General features: G+C 46.7%; 1 protein-coding gene across 1 annotated transcript; it reads left to right on the top strand.

Moving 5' to 3' along the window:
• The first annotated feature begins 1,336 nt into the window (after positions 1-1,336).
• Positions 1,337-21,913, top strand: LOC144739261 (coiled-coil domain-containing protein 152-like). Its single transcript, XM_078622227.1, has 8 exons — positions 1,337-1,368; positions 2,705-2,880; positions 6,212-6,280; positions 7,363-7,427; positions 10,455-10,557; positions 17,200-17,327; positions 19,486-19,575; positions 20,283-21,913. Exons 1-8 carry the CDS (start codon positions 1,337-1,339, stop codon positions 20,403-20,405), a joined length of 786 nt encoding a protein of 261 aa, XP_078478353.1. The 3' UTR covers positions 20,406-21,913.
• The last annotated feature ends 103 nt before the right edge of the window (positions 21,914-22,016 follow it).

The following is a 22,016-nucleotide window of genomic DNA, read 5'->3' as shown; positions in this document are numbered from 1 at the left end:
TGGGAGTTGTGGGGGTGGAGTGCCCGATGGTACAAAATACCCAGGCAGGTGCTTAGTTTTGGTGGGGCTGATGGTAAGGCCCCACCTCTTAGTGGCACGCTCCAGTCTCAGCAGCAGCGTCTCCAACTCCTCTTCTGAATGAGCAGCTATTACCAAATCATCGGCATACATAACGTGGTTGACCAATAGGGAGCCATCCCTTGATCGCACCTGGGCGTCGATCAGCCTCCCATTATATCTGTACCAAATGGTAATTCCCCCGGTACAGCTATTGAAGGCTTCACGAACTACGCAGTCGAAATAGATGTTAAATAATGTGGGAGCCAGAGGAGATCCCTGTCGCACCCCAAGGTGTACAGGGAAAGGCTCCGACTCCCGGCCACGTAGTTTTGCCCGGGCCCGCTCACCATCATGAAGGTCCTTAATGATCGTGAGCAGAGGGTCAGGGACTCCGAAAGCACGAAGAACAACCCAGAGCCCAGTCCTACTGATGGTATCATAGGCCTTGACCAGGTCAATGAAGCAGAGATGTAGGTCTTGTTGGAATTCCCTACACCTCTGCTGTAGCAGACGGACAGAAAATATGGCATCTGTGCAGGACCGACACACACTAACACACAGTGACACACACAATGATACACACACTAACACAGTGACACACACTAACACACACTAACACACACACAGTGACACACACTAACACACAGTGACACACACAATGATACACACAGTGACACGCACTAACACACAGTGACACAACAACCGCCATTCGCCACTAAGTGGCGGTGACGTCACCACGTGTAACACAGTGACACACACTAACACACACATTTAGATGGTTTGACGACAACAAATATCCGAACGTCGAAACAAAATAAAAATAAAAATTTTTTGAAACATTTTAAGTTTTAAGAGAATTGTGAAGGGGAGCCCAGTTTGAAGTGACGGTTGGAACGGTCTCTTTAGAATTGCCACCACGCATTGGCTCGGACTATCGGATCCCGCCGCCTGATTGGCTGCGACTCGACTCTCTCCCGACCTCTCAGCCAATCGGGAAAGACAATCTCAGGCACGGCGGCGCATCCTGACTATGTAATCCAAACCAGGCTGGAGGGAGGGGTGGGATGGGCGGTTGTGCTGTGGAGCTCCGCCTCCTGAATGCGTTCTCATCCAGCAGTGGATTTTAATGATTAAAAAACAAATTTGTAGCTGAGTCACGGCACGAAAAATAATAAACAAAAAGCACGCAATGGAAAACTGATCGAACCGAAGAAATTAAAAGAGTATTCTGATTCAAACGATAAAATAATCTCGCTTTTTTGAAATCGCGGGCAACATGGCGCGGCTACTGGAGGAGTTCGAGGCTTGGCAAGAGGCGAGAATGAACTTTTATTTGTAATTTAATAAGTTTATTATTTAATGTGTCGCTCGTTATTTCAAGTTTAGATTACTATTCATTCCGTCGTTCATTATTTAAAGTAAATAATTACAACTGTACCGTGGAAATGCACGTTTTGTGTTTTTATTACATAAAATCACTTGCGGTAATTAACCGTACACAATTGTTCGCCTGCAAAGTGTTTTATAAGTTGTTGTGTTCGAGGTGTTACATATTGTTTATTCGTAAGGCTTTAACGTTGCTTTGTGTAATAAAACTATTACAGTTTGTGCATTAGTTTACGTACAGCATATTGTGCAATAGCTAATCTGCGTATAATGTAGTATTGTGAGGGACATATTTGCTACAAATTCGATTCACATGAGGTGATTGTGAGAACCACAATGTTACAGTACAAAACAAATGGTAAAATGCACATCAGACGACGCCAGATCAATTCTGTGCAATGATGACATCTCCACCAATTGGATTCTGAAATTATTTCAGCCACGACCAAAATGACGGTGCATGTCACGAATTCACCAGACCATGTGCCGATGCGTCATCCTTTGACTCTTTGGTTCTTTCGGTAAAATCACGTATAAAGATAAAATAATAAATTAAATAATAGCAGACGTTTCGATCGCAACACAAGCAATCATCAGGTATAAAAGAAATAGCAACAAAAATCTAACCAGAAAACTATAGACAGACATATAAGCAGACAGATATCACCAAGATACATAGAGAACAGACAGTACCGATACGTGTTCTCTCTCTCTCTGTGTATCTCTGTGATATCTGTCTGCTTGTATGTCTGTCTATAGTTTTCTGGTTAGATTTTTGTTGCTATTTCTTTTATACCTGATGATGATTGCTTGTGTTGCGATCGAAACGTCTGCTAGTATTTAATTTATTATTTTATCTTCATACGTCACTTTACCGAAAGAACCAAAGAGTAATTCCTGCAGTCACGAAAGCTACAAATTAAGACGTCATCCTCTTGTTGGGGGTTGATGTTTATAATCGGCATGATGGTGTTAGCAGCGTGTGTGCACACAATCTACTGGATCACTCAGATCCATGTCGCCTACCCCGCGTTACACAGCGTCGTGTAATGAGTCTTGAGGGTAAGCTTTAGACTGGCATGCCCACTACAGTAAACAAAAACAATTGCTGTGCTTGTCCCACCTGATGACGGAGGCTTGTGTTGCCTCCGAAACGTCGTGATTTAGTTATGTGACTTTACCGAAAGAACTCAAGAGTGGAGTAAGTAGCGTGTTCTTTCTCCGCGTGCGATGACGTGTGGCAAGCTTGTGCTCCCAGCATGTGCAGCGTGTTGTCATCGCGTACAACCACAGCGAGTGACGTGGCGTGCTGCTGCTTGCTCTCTCAGTATGTTTGTGCGGCAGGGCGCAGGAACTCGACTCTGAAGCGGAGACTGCAAGAGGCCGAGTGGCGTTTGTCAGCGAGTCAGGCGACCGAGTCTCAGCTGCGGGAAGGTGCCACCAGTCAAGCTCGTAGCCGCTCCACCATCACAACATCTTCACATCATCATCATCATCACGACATCATCATCATCACGTGTCACACTCGTCACTAGGCATGGGAGGACCCCCCTACCACCGACCACCTCCACAGCAGAGGTCGCAAACGGGTTTTGCTTCCTTACCCCCCGTACCCGTACCCGGCCGCACCAGGGTCGCAAACGGGTACCCGTACCCGGCCGTACCCGTACCCTACCCGTACCCGGCCGGGTACGGGTAGGATACGGGTATCGGGTACCTGATTTCGACTTCTGGGATGAAGCCATGTTGCAGGCGCGGGTGGGTTGATTCTAGGAACTTGAATTGTGAGAAGAGACAAGACTTAATTTTAGAACTTTCGTGACTGCAGGAATTATTATTTGTTTCTTTCGGTTAAGTCACGTCTAAAGATGAAATAATAAATTAAATTAAATAATAGATTGTTCACACTTAAATTCTAACTTAGCAATCTTTGAAATACGTAATCAACCAGGCAATGCGTTAATTGTGTGTTGACCGACCCTCTGTGTTGTATTACATTACATTTCGATATTTTACTAGGTTATTTAATTTTAGTGTGTCCTTCTCCTGATTTTCAGGCTTGCTTGCCGTGCCATCGCATTCGCAGCACCACGTCTGTTGACCACTCATTGATATGCTAATTTTTTCTCTAACCCTCCTCCCTCTCTCTGCCTCCGCCCCCCCCCTCTGTCTATTTAAGGCCACCACACAGAGACGATCACCCCTCTCTGTTACCTGTGTTGCTCTCGCTATGTATCTTGGTGATATCTGTCTGCTAATATGTCTGTCTATAGTTTTCTGGTTAGATTTTATGTCGCTATTTCATTATACCTGATGATGATTGCTTGTGTTGCAATCGAAACGTCGTATTCTATTATTTTATTTAATTTATTATTTCATCTTTAGGCGTGACTTAACCGAAAGAAACAAATAATAAGAGACAAGACGTTGGGAAATGAGTGACAAACAGTTACTCACCAATGACTCACGGTCTACCCGTACCCGGCCGGGTACGGGTAGCCGGGTATCGGGTAGGGTACAGGCATCGGGTACCCGGTTGCGACCTCTGCTCCACAGTGATTTCATGACCTGTCACGATTCGATTGACAAGTTGTTGTTTTTGACGTCTCTTGTTCAATATTGTCTCTCGCTATTTCAATATCTCGTTTGTGCAGTCTTACCTTCTCCGTTAGCCTTGGTCCAGCATTTACATTCGTAGAATGTGTACAAGTACAGCACTTTTGTCAACCCACTGCTGGATGAAGGTCTCCTCGCTCCATGCAGGTCATGGGGTTGTTTGATGTGACCTCATCATGCTGATCGGGGCCAGTTTATGGAGGCGAAGGCATAGACATGGGGGCATTGAAGTAGATTACGAGAAAACATGTTTCTCCGCTACGCCCTGCTGCCTTGCAAGTATCCCAGAGCGTGTTGTGTCCATGGTGGTCATCCATCCAGCGCGAATCCACTATCCACTAGCCATGCTGAATCCACTACCCAGCCAGAATCCCGCTGACCTTCTGAGGTCGGACGAGATGGGCCTATTCTGGGTGATTTTGTCTGAGGGCGGCGTGCATAGTTAACGTGAATAACAAAACAATGATAATTGGTTTTTTACCCTTCTGGCAACAAAACTGACACCTGTTTTACAAGGAGTCATGTTTGCATTGACCACAATACCTGCAGCCATAATGCAAACAAAAAACATAACTTTGATAATGTATGCACTGTCCTTGAAGTTGATTGGTCCACACCCGAGACAGCTTTCCTTAGAGCCTAGTCTCACATGGTGTTGGACCAGATGACGCCAAAAGGCGCACAACTCAAAGACAATGCACCATCAGAGTATGAGAGCTCGGGGTAAGCATTATTGGAACAAAACAATGCTTTCGGGAATCGATGTATCGCGTGCGTGACGGTGCATCGCTACGTGCCTCCTATTCGCTGACAATCATCGCATCCGGTGACGTACGAAGAAGGTTAGAGATCCATCTTCTTGGTTCTTTCGGTAAAGTCACGTAGAATGGAAATAATAAAATAATTAATTCTCACGACGTTTTGGCCACAACGCAAGTAGCCGTCCTCAGGTGGAGAACAGGTCTGTCGAGAAGACAGTCATTTCCTGAGGACGGCTACTTGCGTTGTGGCCGAAACGTCGTGAGAATTGTATTTTATTATGTTTTATTTTTATTATTTTATTATTTCCATTCTACATGACTTTACCTGAAAGAACCAAGAAGATGGATCCCTGCAGTCACGAAAGCTTGAAATCGAAAGTTCGAGATCCAGTGAGAAGCTTTCGTGTCGAGAACTCTCTGAATGTCAAGAACTCTGTAGCACTTGAGCCTCCCGATGTTTGGAATGCTCAAGGTGTGCAGGCGTGTTCACGGTGACCAGTGGCGATCCTATCAGGATGCCACGAACGAGGGCCATGGTGCAATGCTAATGAACAGCAGTTGCCCCCCCTCATGCAAAGCCCCATGACGAGGCAATTTCTCAGGCTTGTGAGCCACCGCAGTTCAAGCTCAAGAAGTCATCGCGGCCAGTGCCGCTGATGCCACTGATGCCACTGCATTCTGCCATCGCCTTCCTTTGCTGCTGCTGCTGCTGGATCTCTAAGCAGTTGTCCAGTTCATTCCTCACCTCCATAAGCCTCCTACAATCCCGAGTGTACCGAGTTTTACTTTGAGCACTTGAATAGCGGTGCCCCCCGCCCTCATACTCCACGTTAGGTTGTGCCCACCGCTGGCTGCCACACGTTTACTACGTCTTAGTTCTTTTGGTAAAGTCATGTAGGCAAAAAATGAAATTAATACAAATAAAATAATAAAATCACGACGTTTCGGAGGCAACACAAGTCTCTGTCATCAGGTAGGACCGTCACAGCCAGATTTGCTGCATCAAGTGAGGCAGGGATTCAAGATGCAAGCTCTTAAATACAAGTTGAGGGGGAGGAGAGGTGGGGAACTTATCAGAATGCCTCACTTGATGCAGCAAATCTGGCTCTGACGGTCCCACCTGATGACGGAGACTCGTGTTGCCTCCGAAGCGTCGTGATTTTATTATTTTATTTTTATTAATTTTAATTTCATTTTTTACCTACATGGTGACTTTACCGAAAGAACTAAGAGTATGAATCCTTGCAGTCACGAAAGCTTCAAATCTAGAAGTTTACTACGTCCTTTGATTACGGTACCACAGCTGGTGGCCTAACCTCGACAATGGTCGCACATTGGCATCTGCAATCGCAGCTTGCGCAATCTTTAACACCCTTGGTTTGTGACAGAGCGCGCGACGGTGCATGGCGTTGTGCACAGCCTGCAGAAGTCACTGCACTGCTTCAAAGATGTTAAAGGTCGGTTAAGCGGCACCTGTTTGACCACCAATGTTCCACATGTCGTCACCCACAGTCACATTTACATTGCACCTTTAGAGCTGAATGTGTGTCCGTAGCCTCGCTAACCTTACCTGCATTGGCAGTTGAGCCAAGCGGCCTAGTTGGCATGCAAAACGTTTACGCTTTAGTAATCGCAGCCGCTTTACAATGTTAACCATTTCTCTCATGCACTTTTAGTGTCACGGCACCGATTGACCTTGCGTTGACACATTGAGTGTGTAGATTTGCGTTGACACATTGAGCGTGTAGACTTGCGTTGACACATTGAGTGTGTAGACTTGCGTTGACACATTGAGCGTGTAGACTTGCGTTGACACATTGAGTGTGTAGACTTGTGTTGACACATTGAGTGTGTAGACTTGCGTTGACACATTGAGTGTGTAGACTTGCGTTGACACATTGAGTGTGTAGACTTGTGTTTACACATTGCGTGTGTAGACTTGCGTTGACACATTGAGTGTGTAGACTTGCGTTGACACATTGAGTGTGTAGACTTGCGTTGACACATTGAGTGTGTAGACTTGCGTTGACACATTGAGTGTGTAGACTTGTGTTGACACATTGAGTGTGTAGACTTGCGTTGACACATTGAGTGTGTAGACTTGCGTTGACACATTGAGCGTGTAGACTTGCGTTGACACATTGAGCGTGTAGACTTGCGTTGACACATTGAGCGTGTAGACTTGCGTTGACACATTGAGTGTGTAGACTTGCGTTGACACATTGAGCGTGTAGACTTGCGTTGACACATTGAGTGTGTAGACTTGCGTTGACACATTGAGTGTGTAGACTTGCGTTGACACATTGAGTGTGTAGACTTGCGTTGACACATTGAGCGTGTAGACTTGCGTTGACACATTGAGTGTGTAGACTTGCGTTGACACATTGAGTGTGTAGACTTGCGTTGACACATTGGGTGTGTAGACTTGCGTTGACACATTGAGTGTGTAGACTTGCGTTGACGTCGAGTGGTGCTCTGTGTTAGCAGGGATCAGACGCTGGAGAGTCAACTGTGGCTCAATGTGGTCTGACGTGAGCAGATGAGAATGACGCCCTGAAGCAGAGAGTGAGGCACAAGGAGCTGCATTTGGTCGAACTGCAGACGGTGATTACGTGAGAACTCTTACAGAAAACGGCGTGACGTCACCCGACTGTTTTAGTGGTAGTTTTTGAGAATGTTCTCCTGAAGGTGCTATCACAGAACTACGACTGAGCTGCTATCAGTTGCCTCCTATCCACACGTGGTGGTGGTGGCGGTGGTGGTGGTGGCAGTGGTGGCGGTGGCGGCGGTGGTGGTGGTGGCGGCGGCGGTGGTGGTGGCGGCGGTGGTGGTGGCGGCGGTGGTGGTGGTGGTGGCGGTGGTGGCGGTGGTGGCGGTGGTGGCGGTGGTGGCGGTGGTGGTAGTGCACTCTGGCATGCCCTGCTATGGAGGTGTTTTGTCACAAAGCAATCGAACCAAGCACTGCTCAGTCCATGGAGTTGCACTGTGACAAATTAATTGGAAACATTGTTTATTGTGATGGGTATTCTTGGTTCTTTCGGTGAAGTCACGTAGAAGGGAAATAATACAATAAATAAAATAAAACCATAAAATTATCACGACGTTTCGATTGCAACACAAGCAATCATCATCAGGTGTGAAATCCACACACATTTTCTTGGCGTAGTTTTCACACCTGATGACAATTGCTTGTGTATAGCAGTTGAAACGTCGTTTTATTTGTATTATTTCCCTTCTACGTGACTTTACCGAAAGAACCAAGAAGATGAATCCCTGCAGCCACGAAAGAAGCTTTAAATCGAAATGTATTGTGATGGGATTGATTATTGTGATGGATCATCGTTGACCTTGTGGAGACCACAAATTCTCTACATTTGAGAACTCCGGATGTCATCTAGGAGTCAAGAAAAAACCTACAACACAAATTATGACCAATCAGGTGGTTGTCAGCTCTGCCAGCACTGTTAGTGGATACGTTGAACTCGTTAATGGATACCGAGCAGTGCAGCACATTGCTACGCGCTTGATGAACGCTTCGCCTTTATCCTAAGTTAATCAACTGAGCATTCAATTTCATCTCTGAGATGAAGCAAGATTTCCAACTGGGCCCTCCACATCACTTTTTCCCTCGATGCGTCCTTGTTTATTCTCACCGAACTGCTCAGGTTTTATATTCCACTGTGAAAACTGATATCTGTTGATACTGGTCCCCACTACTCAATATCATTACAAAGGCCAGATTTTGTTCTAATGGAGACGGAACTTTTCGATTTTGGAATTCCCGATAATTGGTTTTTTACCCTTCTATCTGGCAACAAAACTGACACCTTTTTACAAGGGGTCATGTTTGCATAGACCGCAATACCTGCAGTCATAATACAAACAAAAGAACATAACTCTGGCAACAGTTTTGTTGCCAGATAGAAGGGTAAAAAACCAATTATCATATTTTTACTGGCAAATGAGGTTCCCATAGTGTAGATGCTTACCCCGAGCTCTCACACTCTGATGGTGCATTGTCTTTGAGTTGTGCGCCTTTTGGCGTCATCTGGTCCAACCCATGTGAGACTAGGCTCTAAGGAAAGCTGTCTCGGGTGTGGACCAATCAACTTCAAGGACAGTGCACACATTATCAGAGTTATGTTCTTTTGTTTGTATCATGACTGCAGGTATTGCGGTCTATGCAAACATGACCCCTTGTAAAAAGGTGTCAGTTTTGTTGCCAGATAGAAGGGTAAAAAAACAATTATCATATTTTTACTGGCAAATGAGGTTCCCATAGAGTTTGGAATTCCCTTTAGGGAATCTGAGTCTGGAAGAAGTCGTTTTTACATTATGTCTTAAAACGCGCCCATGTTTTATTCTTATTTTTTCCAGGCCATGTCAAAGAAATGTAATAATTCTCAGTATTTAGTTGTCTCTTTACTCAGCGGCAGGAGTCGTGAAGCAGCAAGTCGATGAAATGTAGATGTGTCATTAAACCCCCATCACATTGTGAATGTTGTGGGTTTACTCTCCAACACACCGGTGCTCTGAACTTGTCACGAATTGGCACGTTCTGTTTACGTGACAAACCTTACGAATTGGCCGTGTCGGGTGGTGGCGGATTTAATGACACATTTACATTTCGATTTAAAGTTTTCGTGACTGCAGGGATTCATCTTCTTGGTTCTTTCGGTAAAGTCACGTAGAATGGAAATAATAAAATAATAAAATTAAAACATAATAGTGAGAATTATTTTATAATGTTTTATTTTTATTATTTTATTATTTCCATTCTACGTGACTTTACCGAAAGAACCAAGAAGATGACACATTTACATTTATGCAATCTAGGTTGATGGCTTAATTTCAGTGCCTATTCTATGGGGAGAGAGAGAGGTGGGTGGGGGGAGGGGGTCCATGCCCCCATAATGACCAGCAGTGCCTCCCCCACACGTGCCCCCAATTCAGGGGCAGATCCTCGGGGTGTCTGGGGAGCGAGGCGCTCGGGGGAAAGTGACGGTGGCCATGGTCACTACCGACACCACCACACACCTCTCTGCCTGGTTCTGTGGGCGGTGGCACGGTCAGCTTATGACCTCCGAGTCTGCTCTGACAGTCTCTCTCTTAGGGGGTTTCACAATGAGGGGGTCAAATTGGTATCCCCTCCCCCCCCCCCTCAATATTAGTGCCCCCTGTTGACTGTCCTAGATTCAATCTTAATTTGGAGCTTTCGTGACTGCAGGAATTACTCTTTGGTTCTTTCGGTAAAGTGACGTATAAAGATAAAATAATAAATAAAATACTAGCATACGACGTTTCGATTGCAACACAAGTAATCATTATCAATCAGGTATAAATGAAATAGAAACACAAATCTAGTATACTTAGAAATGGAATGTAATACAACAGAGAGTCGGATAACATAACAGTCAACACCCTACCTGGTTGATTACGTTCTTCCTGAGAATGCTAAATTTGAGAGAGAGATAACGCACAGAACCAGAGACATATAGACAGACATATAAGCAGACAGATATCGCCACTGATTGTTCTGTAACTCGCTTCATTTCACACGGCATTAGGGGCATCCGCTTACGAGTGCTCGATGTTGATTGTTCCGTGTTTTGTGCGTCCGCGTCGCGCCAGCGTCACGATGAGGAGCTGCGGAGGCTGGATACGGAGCGGCTGGCGGAGCAGGAGAACCACTCGCTGCTCCTCGCCGCCGTGCAGCAGGAGGCGGAGTGCCGGGGTGAGTCCGTGCCCCGGGGCGTCAGCGGCTGCTGGCTAAACCACGGCCGAGTGGGACGGGCATGTCGGACGGGGATGTCAGACGAGTGGCCTCAAGCGCCACTGGTGACTTGGTCCGCTGGCCTGGCGTACATGCTACCGACGTGCACGTCAACTACGAATTGCTGACTTTTTGTTGATGTCACAAACTTCAGAAGGTATTCGCCTATAGCTTTGTCAATGCAGTAATGGATGGATATTGTAGGCATCACTTTGACACGGCTTTCATTTGAACGAGTCAATGTCGTCGTGACGTCATTCGAGTGCTGTGATTGGAGTAACTGACCGTGAGTTTTAAAGTGTTGTCTTCTCATGAGCGAAGTTTCAAACTGTTATCACGCAGCTTGGGGCACAGTATGGCTATATATAGTTAGTAGAAAGCAGTTGATTTTCATCATGAGGCCTCCTTTGCCAGTACCAAAATATACTAATAGGGTTTTTTCTGGCAACAAAACTGACACCTTTTGCAAGGAGTCATGTTTACATTAACCACAATACTTGCCGTCAAATGCAAACAAAAAACAACACTCTGACCGGTCGAACACCATATGAAACTAGGCTTTAAGAAAAGCTGTCTCTGGTGTGGACCAATCAGTTTCAAGGACAATGCATACATTATCAGAGTGTTGTTTTTTGTTTGCATTTTGACTGCAAGCATCACAAAGCTTCAGTTTGAACTCCAGGTTACCTCCCAGCCCACACCCCGCCCCCACACTCACCATGCCCCCCCCCTCCTTCCCCTGCAACTATATAACTCTCTCTGAGACACACTTCAGCGTTTGTGCTTTCACTGCGTTGTGCCCACCTGAAAACGGACCCTTGTGTTGCGCCCGAAACGTCGTGATTTCATTTAGTTGTTTTCACTTATAATTTATTTCATTTTTTACCTACATGACTTTACCGAAAAAATGCAAGGTTCGTGGTTAATGTAAACATGACTCCTTGCCAAAGGTGTCAGTTTTGTTGCCAGAAAAAAAGGGAAAACCCCTCTTAGCAGTTGATTTTCTTTGGGGCTTCATCTTCCTTGAACCTTGGCCACCAGTCGAAATCGATTCGTGCTCCTGTCCACAAAGTGCAGTGGTTTAGCCATGTTTGTTTGTTGTAGTACAGAGTTAGACTGATGGCCTTAATCTAAGTTGTCTTGTGGTTGTTGTTGTTGTTTGTTTGTTGTAGTACAGAGTTAGACTGATGGCCTTAATCTAAGTTGTCTTGTGGTGGTTGTTGTTGTTTGTTTGTTGTAGTACAGAGTTAGACTGATGGCCTTAATCTAAGTTGTCTTGTGGTTGTTGTTGTTGTTTGACTTGCATCCCACTGGGATTTTTGCACACAGCGTTGGTGTACGGTGTTTTTTTTCTGCAATATTTTGCTGTCTTTTCTTGGATTTTCTGTTTGCACTTAGTCACATATTCACTTTAAGATGTTTTCTTGTTCATGTTTTTGTTTTTTGTTTGTTGCGGTTGTTGTATATGTTGGTTATGAAAATTTTGTTATGTTGTATGCGTGCGTGGGTGAAATTATTATGTCGTATATGTGGGTTATGAATATTCAGTGAAAATAATAGTAATCAAATGAAATTTGGCCAAATGTGTAATTATCCGGAAATATGTTAATTTTATGTAATTATGCACATTTAATTATGCCAATTCGAGAGGTAATTGTAGTAATTATGCGAGTGGGTGTAATTATGATAATGCAAGTCGTTATGATAACCAGACCCCGCCTCGGTGACGAGGGTGGGTTATCGATCGGAATACGGCAATTAATCGTATGCAGTTATGCAGGTGTGGTGTAAGTATACAAGATTAACTTAGATTAACTCGGCATCGTTGTCTAGGTTCGTCTCATTCTCGCTTATCTTTAGGTCCCCGGTTCACCCCGTTATCGCTTTAACATTTACTGAGTATGTGTTAGTGTGTTTATTAAGGTCACCAAGTTCAGATCTCAACGCAGAAGCAGATCTTATGCATAGACTTCAGGAAAGAATCACACAACCACTTCTGTATTAATCAATTTATTACTAATTCAACCTCAACTATGATATAGTATGCGAACTCTCAATCCCGGAACGTCAACACGGCATCAATACAGTATCATCAATGATTGTCTGATTTCACTTGACAACGGCACATGGATCCCGCGTAACGCGATGGTTGTTAGTGAGAGAGAGTCGTTAAAACATGCAAATACTATGCTAAGAAAACCTTAACGTTAATGAATGAAAGATACTTGAAAGATTATACGGCGATAAAAACACAATCAAGACAGTTATTATTCTTAAAGGCACCAATCTCAACAGATACATCGGCAGGTTATCTGACAACAGAATGGCTCGGAGTAAGGGCCGGCGACGATGCTCCTTTTCCGAAGATCGTTATCTTATATCAAATTTACTAATTGGGGACCAGATCACCTGATAAGGATCTGGTGGGCCACCACTCCCCACGTGAGCGTTGCTCGGCGGAAGGAGGTGCCAAGAATCAATTCGTATTGATGGATCTGTTGGGAATTTATGCGATTAAGAGTACAGCCCACTAAATATTAAAGATAAAAATTACGAATACTCTTATAAACGACGGATGACCATCACTCGGTCTCGAGTGTTTCTTCACAGCCACGGATGGCTTATGGGTTCGAGTGTTTTTGAGTGGTAAGAGTTGTCTTCAATAGTCAGTGTTCGGAGTCGGTTCTTTATGTCAAACAGACGCCTGGTGGTCGTGTGGTGAGGGGACGGTGCGCGTCATACGTATTAGTCGCTCCTCTGTCGCCGTGGGGAATTTGGTTTGGATGTCCGTCGATACGCTGTCGTAATTCGGAACCCGGTCGGTAGGTGGCGCCCACAGCTCGCTCGCAGCGTCGTCGCCAAACCGCGATTCTCGCGGCAGCAGGGAAACCGACTCGGCAGAGGTTGAGCTGTCAAGCGGGTCTTGCCCGCCTGCAGAGGAGATGGGGAGCCGCTTGAGTCGAGCCCCGAGAGCCGGCTGAACTCGGCTGAGTCCCAGAAGCTGAAGAGTCGAGCCGACCCTTGGTCGCAGCTCGCCCTTGAGTCGACCCGCTCGGTCAACTCCTGATGAGTCGACCCTTCTGGTCGAACTCAAGATGAGTCGAGCCGACCCTCCCGGTCGAGCTCGCTCCTGAGTCGACCCGTTGGTCGCACTCGTGGTGAGTTGACTCTCCTGGTCGAACTGGTTTCCAATGCTCAGAGTCCTTTCTTTTATGCCGAAAAATCCCTTTGGACCCTGCCCACAAGGCGGGGTTTCCTTTTGATTTACTGTGTCAGGATCTGTCCGTGTGTAGGTGTGTTCATGTGTGTGTCCGTACGTCCGTGTGTCCTTGTGTGCATCACCCACGGTATTTTCCGTGGTCATATTCCCTCCATAAAATCCACGAGCAAACAATCAGGTGTTACAAATTGCCTCGAGGTCGTCTCTCTGTCTGGGTGCGATATTATCTCTTGTTTGGCCTTCTTCATGAACCAAAACACAGACGTTACAAATCGTCTCACAGGCGTCTCTGTCCGTGTTGCACCACCTGGAGGGAGGGGCACACTCCCCCCGACCCTCGCTGACGCATGAAGAAATGATTAAAAGTTTTAACATTTGTCCCTTACCATTTCCCAGTTATGATTCTATTTAACCTAAGGTCTGTCATTTCCCATCGTGGTGCTTGACTCAAGTGGAGGTTTCCCCGAGCGTATACACACTCATATCCCGCGCTGCGGGGATACAAAGACGGCCGGGATCTCCCTTTCTCTCCGACCCTGGGTTTAACATCGCTCTTTTATTATGTATTTTATTTCGACCTAGTGGTGATTTATCCCGCTATCCTGGCTTTTCATAAGTTTTACTTTTGTCTTTCATGCATAGGCTTATTATTATTAATTTATTTCCGATATCTTAGGGTAAGGGGTAAGTTTCTTGATCCTAGGAATTCGTATTCCTTGGTGTCTGCATGGTTATATAAGCGGAATATAGTTGACGGTGAATAGCGTTAACATTGATGTTATGTACGATATTATGTATTGTGATGTTTTTAACTTAACTTGGTCAGGGCTTTACTGACATGAAGTTGTATTTCATAGCCTGGCAGTCTTTGCCTCACTCTGTCTCTGCTCGCCGGTGTTGTTGCTGTCCAGCTGACGCCGTTAACTCAAGGCCTCATTAATTTCCGTCACTCCTTGTAGGTGAGGGCGGTTGAACCTTGGAGTCAGTTCTGGTTTTTGTCTGCTTGCTTTTTCTGATGTCCCCTGACCCCGGGAGTTATCATTCCTACTTTTATGGCCTGTCGAAGCCCGACTAGCTGTTGCTGGGCTTGGTGTGTTGTTCCCGGCTTTTTTGCTTACGTTTGCAGTTCGCCGTGCTCTTAATTTCCTTCCCTCTTCAACCTTATATCGACTATTCGCTCCTGTCTGGGTGCGATTCAATTTTGACTTAGGAAGGTTCTGATTGTCATATGCTTCGGGTCGAGTTGTATATTAAAGTATGGAAATAACATTTCATATTGACTTAATGATGGTGATGGTTCAGTAGGCGTAACTTGTGGCCTGGTTTAATTGGAGTGGGTGTGAATATCGATAACTTTAGCCTATCCTGTTGTTAAATTCCGACTTTAACGTTACTTTAATAGCAATACCGAATAATTGAGCTTTTCGACTTAACTAGGCGAACACGAACTTTTGGTGACCTCCGCAGCCTTGTTATTCAGCTGAGCCTGCAGCCTTGAGAGAGGCACAACACCCTTATTCTCGTCTCACTGTGGTCATCCAACCTTCTGTCCTGGGAGGGTGATTAATTCCAGGACAAGGCCCCCTCACGTTCAGACGTGCAGTGGTTGTTAATCAGCCCCCTCTCCTGTGTACACAACCTTGAGCTGAGTTTATCTTGGCTCTTTCAGCTGCAGAGAACAAGGCGTGTTTCTCCTCTCTGTGTGCACGTGTTCCAATTAGCTCGAAATCCCTGACACCCAATCAGTGATGACCCCCCCGGCCTTCTGTGGCCGTGATCCAGACAAAGGCGCCTCTGCTTCGAGTCATGACTTGAGTCGACACTGCTCCATTATTCGCCCATGTGCTGAGGTCATGGATGGTTGGGCCCCCTGCCTTAACCATATCTGGCTGACTCCCACTGTCTCTGCCCTTGCAGGTGACATGCCCGTTCATCAGGCCTTATCTATCCCTGAAGCAAGGTTGTAATTCTGCCATCTTAGCCCTCCTCCCGTTCATTACTACAACACCTGGTGTTTTGCAGTTTGCTGCGCTTTGGTGTGTTTTCATTCATTATATATCAATGATGGAAGAAGGCTAGAATACAACACGGTTGCACCCGATTCAAGAGCCGAATGGCTCACAGGGCTATATCTAGTACATCAACTTGAACTTGAAGGCACCACGTGGGGCTTTTAGGGGCTGGAGCCCAGGTGACCTCCGCCAGCTGGAACGCCTCCAGAGATGAAGTTGAAATGTTATTTGATTTGTGAATGCTGAATTTTATTTGCCGTTAGCCTTGTAAAAATAATAATTGTTTTTTTTTTACCCTTTTACCTGGCAACAAAACTGACACCTTTTTTTTACAAGGAGTCATGTTTGCATTGACCACAATACCTGCGGTCGGAATGCAAACAAAAAGAAACACAACTCTGATTATAATGTATGCACTGTCCTTGAAATTGATTGGTCCACACCCGAGACAGCTTTCTTTGGAAAAAAAAGGTGTCAGTTTTGTTGCCAGATAAAAGGGTTAAAAAAAACATCATATTTTGCTACTGGCAAAGGAGGTTCCAATGTTGTAAAAATAACTTCAAATTTTCTTCAACTTTTGTTTTCCTTTTGAAAATACAGTACCTGCATCCCAGGGGCCTACACAATCTTAATCCGGCCCTGAGTGTAAGGGGCCGGCAACCTACAGTTGTGGAGCCGCATGCGGCTCTTCTAAAGACCACATCGCGGCTTTTGAAATACAATAAAACCTTTGATTGCGAGCATAATTCGTTCCGGAGACGTGTTACTCGTATATCAGTTGTAATCACGTGACGCTCGGCAGACAAAGCGTATACTACACGTACTACTCGTATTGCAAGACCTCTCGCTCGTTTATCAAATTAATATTTAGTTATAAATTTTGCTCGTCTTGCAAAACACTCGCAGACCAAGTTACTCGCAATCCAAGCTTTTGCTGTCTTGAGGTTTTTACCCAATTCGAAATAGATGGCTCCTGTTATTTTGGTTGCCGACCCTAGTGGCAGCGCAGAGCAACGAAATCACTTTGTGATTTCGATTTAAAGCTTTCGTGACTGCAGGGATTCATCTTCTTGGTTCTTTCGGTAAAGTCACGTAGATGGGGGGGGTACCCTTTACCCATGACTTTACCGAAAGAACCAAGAAGACACTTTGTGATTGCTCAGTTTTGTCATTGCCTGGTCATGCCAAGCGAGCGTTAGTACACTCCTGGAGTGTGTGACACACTCAGTCAGGCGTCTGTGCACCGACGCCAGTTGTTGGGGGAGGGTGGCCAGGATGTGGGTACCCTTCACCCGACACGCGGACACACCGAGAAGCCGCGGTGTCGGCGAGCGTGTGAGCGGAGGCTCTGTGCGTGTGCTCGCCGTTCAGTGGCGGAGGAGGCGGGGCGGCTGCAGGAGGTCACCAGTCAGCGGCGGCAGGAGGTGGAGACGCTCGCAAGGCGGCTGAGCGACGTTGAGAAACAGCAGCGGGCAGAGCTTTTCGCGCTTCAAGTGGAGGTAGGGCACACCCCGCACTGCGCTTCCTGTTTGCGTTCATTCACAAAGACGTTACCTTCTTGGTTCTTTAGGTAAAGTCATCACGTAGAATGGAAGTAATAAAATAATACAAATAAAACATAATAAAATAATTCTCACGACGTTTCGGCCACCAACGCAAGCAGCCGTCCTCAGGTGGAGAACAGGTCTGTCGAGAAGACAGAGTCTGAATGTTATTATTTTATTATTTCCATTCTACGTGACTTTACCGAAAGAACCAAGAAGATGAATCCCTGCAGTCACGAAAGAAGCTTTAAATTGAAAAGAAATTACCGTGCAGAGGACAGGCGGCGATTTACCGTGGATAACTGTATCCACCATTAGAACCCCCCCCCCCCCCGCCCGCATCACTACGGATGTGAATTGTGTCACTATACATACAAAACCTGAAGTGTAAAGGAAGGTTGTTTCGTTTACAAGACTCTCGAAAGAGTACGCGTAGAATGTTTGATTACAAATGTAATCGACGCCATACAGAAATTCAAAACGTCATTAAAGAAAACAGGTTCGTGCCGTCCGAGCAGGAACGTGCCTTGTACTCCACGCACACCGCCTTGTACTCCACGCACACCGCCTTGTACTCCACGCACACCGCCTTGTACTCCACGCACACCGCCTTGTACTCCACGCACACCGCCTTGTACTCCACGCACACCGCCTTGTACTCCACGCACACCGCCTTGTACTCCACGCACACCGCCTTGTACTCCACGCACACCGCCTTGTACTCCATGCACACCGCCTTGTACTCCACGCACACTGCCTTGTACTCCACGCACACCGCCTTGTACTCCACGCACACCGCCTTGTACTCCACGCACACCGCCTTGTACTCCACGCACACCGCCTTGTACTCCACGCACACCGCCTTGTACTCCACGCACACCGCCTTGTACTCCACGCACACCGCCTTGTACTCCACGCACACCGCCTTGTACTCCACGCACACCGCCTTGTACTCCACGCACACTGCCTTGTACTCCACGCACACTGCCTTGTACTCCACGCACACTGCCTTGTACTCCACGCACACCGCCTTGTACTCCACGCACACCGCCTTGTACTCCACGCACACTGCCTTGTACTCCACGCACACTGCCTTGTACTCCACGCACACCGCCTTGTACTCCACGCACACTGCCTTGTACTCCACGCACACCGCCTTGTACTCCACGCACACCGCCTTGTACTCCACGCACACCGCCTTGTACTCCACGCACACCGCCTTGTACTCCACGCACACCGCCTTGTACTCCACGCACACCGCCTTGTACTCCACGCACACCGCCTTGTACTCCACGCACACCGCCTTGTACTCCACGCACACTGCCTTGTACTCCACGCACACCGCCTTGTACTCCACGCACACTGCCTTGTACTCCACGCACACTGCCTTGTACTCCACGCACACCGCCTTGTACTCCACGCACACCGCCTTGTACTCCACGCACACTGCCTTGTACTCCACGCACACTGCCTTGTACTCCACGCACACCGCCTTGTACTCCACGCACACCGCCTTGTACTCCACGCACACCGCCTTGTACTCCACGCACACCGCCTTGTACTCCACGCACACCGCCTTGTACTCCACGCACACCGCCTTGTACTCCACGCACACCGCCTTGTACTCCACGCACACCGCCTTGTACTCCACGCACACTGCCTTGTACTCCACGCACACTGCCTTGTACTCCACGCACACCGCCTTGTACTCCACGCACACCGCCTTGTACTCCACGCACACCGCCTTGTACTCCACGCACACTGCCTTGTACTCCACGCACACTGCCTTGTACTCCACGCACACCGCCTTGTACTCCACGCACACTGCCTTGTACTCCACGCACACTGCCTTGTACTCCACGCATGCAATGATCCGGGGTCGCTGTTTAGGCTTTGCAGTCGTCGGTAATCGGGCCACTCTACTACCTCTTCGGCTTCTCAAATGCTTCTGCGAAGAAGGGCCATTTCCCAAAACATCACCCGTTTACTTTTTCCTTTTAAGGACACGGCGTTTGTTGACAAACTCGCCGATATTTGTTGTTGCCGATGCATCATCGCCACGTGTGGATGTCCCGTCCTCGCCCTGCCGTGCGCTCTCTCTCCCCTGTGGCAGAACGACATGAAGATCGCGAAGCTGCAAAGGGCCGCTCTGCTCGGCAAGCAGGGTGGCAGCGGAGCCTCCGACCACGACATCTTCAGAGAGGTGCTCTTGCCGGGGCTACTACGCTTTACTTCTAGGAAAGCTCCATTTGTTATATTATATTATTATATCATATTATTATATTAGTTAATTTTATTATATTATTATTAATTTACTATCATATTATTTTATGATATTATTATATTATTATTTTATTATGTTTTGTTTTTATTATTGTATTACTTCCCTTCTATGTGACTTTACCGAAAGAACCAAGATGACTCCATTTGTGCATCGTTTGGTCAGAGCACCCGAGTGATTTTTCATCGCACACAGTCAAAGTAATCGCTCGCTTGTTTACGAGAGGGAACTAGGGGGACCTATGGTGTTGAGCATGAGCTCTATATACGCCCTGTGAGAATTTTGACTTTTGAAAGTCCATGCCGATTGCGCCCACCTTCCCCTTGTAGCCCCGCCCCCCCCCTGTCCCTGACTGCCACATTTAGAGAAGCTCCTCCCTCCTCCCCTGAACCAGTATTTAAGATCTCGTCTCTTGGATTTCTCTTCACTTGATACAGTAAATGTGGCTGTGACGGTCCCACCTGAAGACGGAGACTTGTGTTGCCTCCGAAACGTCGTGATTTAATTGAGTTTTTTTTTATTTATTAGTATTTTACTTTATTATTATAAAAAAATTTACCCACGTGACTTTGCCGAAGAAACCTAAGAGTGTACCCCCCTCTCCCGTCCCGCTTGTTGTCCCGCCACAGAAGCTGCGGCACCTTCGAGAGAGCAAGGAGCAGGAGATTGTGGCGCTGCAGAGGCAGTTGGCGCAACTGGAGCACCGTCAGCGCACGCAGCGAGACTCGCTGACAAAGAGACGGAGGCTGTGACTGCCCCCCTCCCCCCCGATGGTACCGACGTCGTGCTTGTTGCAGCGTGTGGCATCGCTAGCACGGAACACGGGGCGGAGACACGCGCGCGTACGGGGGGAGAGGCCTCCAGCAGGTGCCGTTTCTGGGTACGCTTTGTCCATTGGTGAATGGCACGGAGGGGCGGCAGGTGGTGTGTGCGGTGGTGTTACTACCCATGGGGAGTGGGGAGTGCTCTGCCATCTGTGCCTGCACCTGTTGTTTGCTGGCGGTAACTCGGGATGCATCGTAGCAGTGTGTTTTGTTTTGCTGTACGTGCAAAGTGACGTCCTTTTCATACCGCCTGTTCCCGTCAAGTTAGTCTCCGTCGGACAGACGCCCGTCGCGATTATGTTATTGTTGTCTTCACTTGGGGTGATTTGAGCTGGCATTCTCCTGCAGACGGTTCAGTGCCGACTGCAGGAATGAGTCGGCGGGTGGTGAAAGGCGGCAGAGTGAAGATTCATCCCTCTCACCCCAATGGATTGTTTGCATCTCTCTGCATTGCTATTTTAAAAAAAAAAATCGCTTTTTCCCCTTCACATTGTGGTGGATGCAGCAGCAGTCTCCGACGGCTGCAGAGGGCTCGTGAAGCTGCCTCGTGCAGCGTAAACGAATGGGATAAGCTCCGAGTCTTACGCGCGATTCGATGGGCGCGTTGGCGAGCTTAAGAATCCAAGTCGGTCGACGCATCGTTGCCGAGGCGATTTCGCGAAGGGACTTTGAGGGTGCAAACAAAGTGACACGCAGCGCCCACTTGCGTGCCAACAGGAGCCAATCCTGCAACAGCCACCCTCAGCCAGTGATTGCCATTCTGTCAGCACATGCACTTGAACTCTTTGCCGTTTCTAATCAATAGTGCGGCACGTTCGTGCCCGTTACTCACGGTGAAGAATGCCGGTGACGTAGACGGCTAATATTCTTCGTTCTTTCGGTAAAGTCACGTAAAAGGGAAATAATAAAACGTAATAAAGTAGAGAATTTTATAAAAAAAATTGAAACGTAATAAAATAGATAATTTTCTTTTATTAAAAAAATTAAACGTAATAAAATAGAGAATTTTATTTCATTGCTTTTATTTTTGATTATTTTTATTATTTCCCTTCTACGTAACTTTATCGAAAGAACCAAGAATATGAATCCCTGCGGTCACGAAAGCTTTAAATCGAAATATATCGACGGCCAAGCCAAGCGTGCTCTAAGGCACTTGGAGATTAAAGTGACGTGACAGAGAAGCGGTGGTAGCGTGGTGTCTCCCAATAACTCATCCACTCCTCAGAGGCAAGATCAATAACAAACAAATTGGAAGTTAAGTTTAAATATTTGTTTGTTAAACGCTGTTAAAAGATTGTGATAAGTATCAATGCTATTTAGAGGTTCTTAAACTCAGAATTGGTTATACATGTGCTGTACAACACCATAATGTACTGTACAATATCATACACGTACTGTACAATATCATACACGTGTAATAAATGTCATTGAGGCGACTTCTGGAATCCGGTCTTTTATTCAACTTGTATTACAGCTCTCCTTCACACTGCTGACAGGCAGCGTGAGAGGAACGGAGGAGGGGGCCCCGCTCCTGCGTGG

The sequence above is a fragment of the Lampetra planeri genome, unplaced genomic scaffold (assembly GCF_965212315.1).
Source record: "Lampetra planeri unplaced genomic scaffold, kcLamPlan1.2.h2 scaffold_139, whole genome shotgun sequence".
In the NCBI taxonomy this organism is placed as follows: domain Eukaryota; kingdom Metazoa; phylum Chordata; class Hyperoartia; order Petromyzontiformes; family Petromyzontidae; genus Lampetra; species Lampetra planeri.
This window is presented reverse-complemented; position numbering and strand designations above follow the sequence as displayed.

Excerpts from the sequence above, each read along its gene's own strand:
- LOC144739261 (XM_078622227.1), top strand. The coding sequence starts at position 1,337 with ATGGCGCGGCTACTGGAGGAGTTCGAGGCTTG. Across the intron at positions 2,881-6,211 it reads CGAGTCTCAGCTGCGGGAAG|AGCGCGCGACGGTGCATGGC; the intron begins GTGCCACCAGTC and ends GGTTTGTGACAG. Across the intron at positions 7,428-10,454 it reads ATTTGGTCGAACTGCAGACG|CGTCACGATGAGGAGCTGCG; the intron begins GTGATTACGTGA and ends GCGTCGCGCCAG.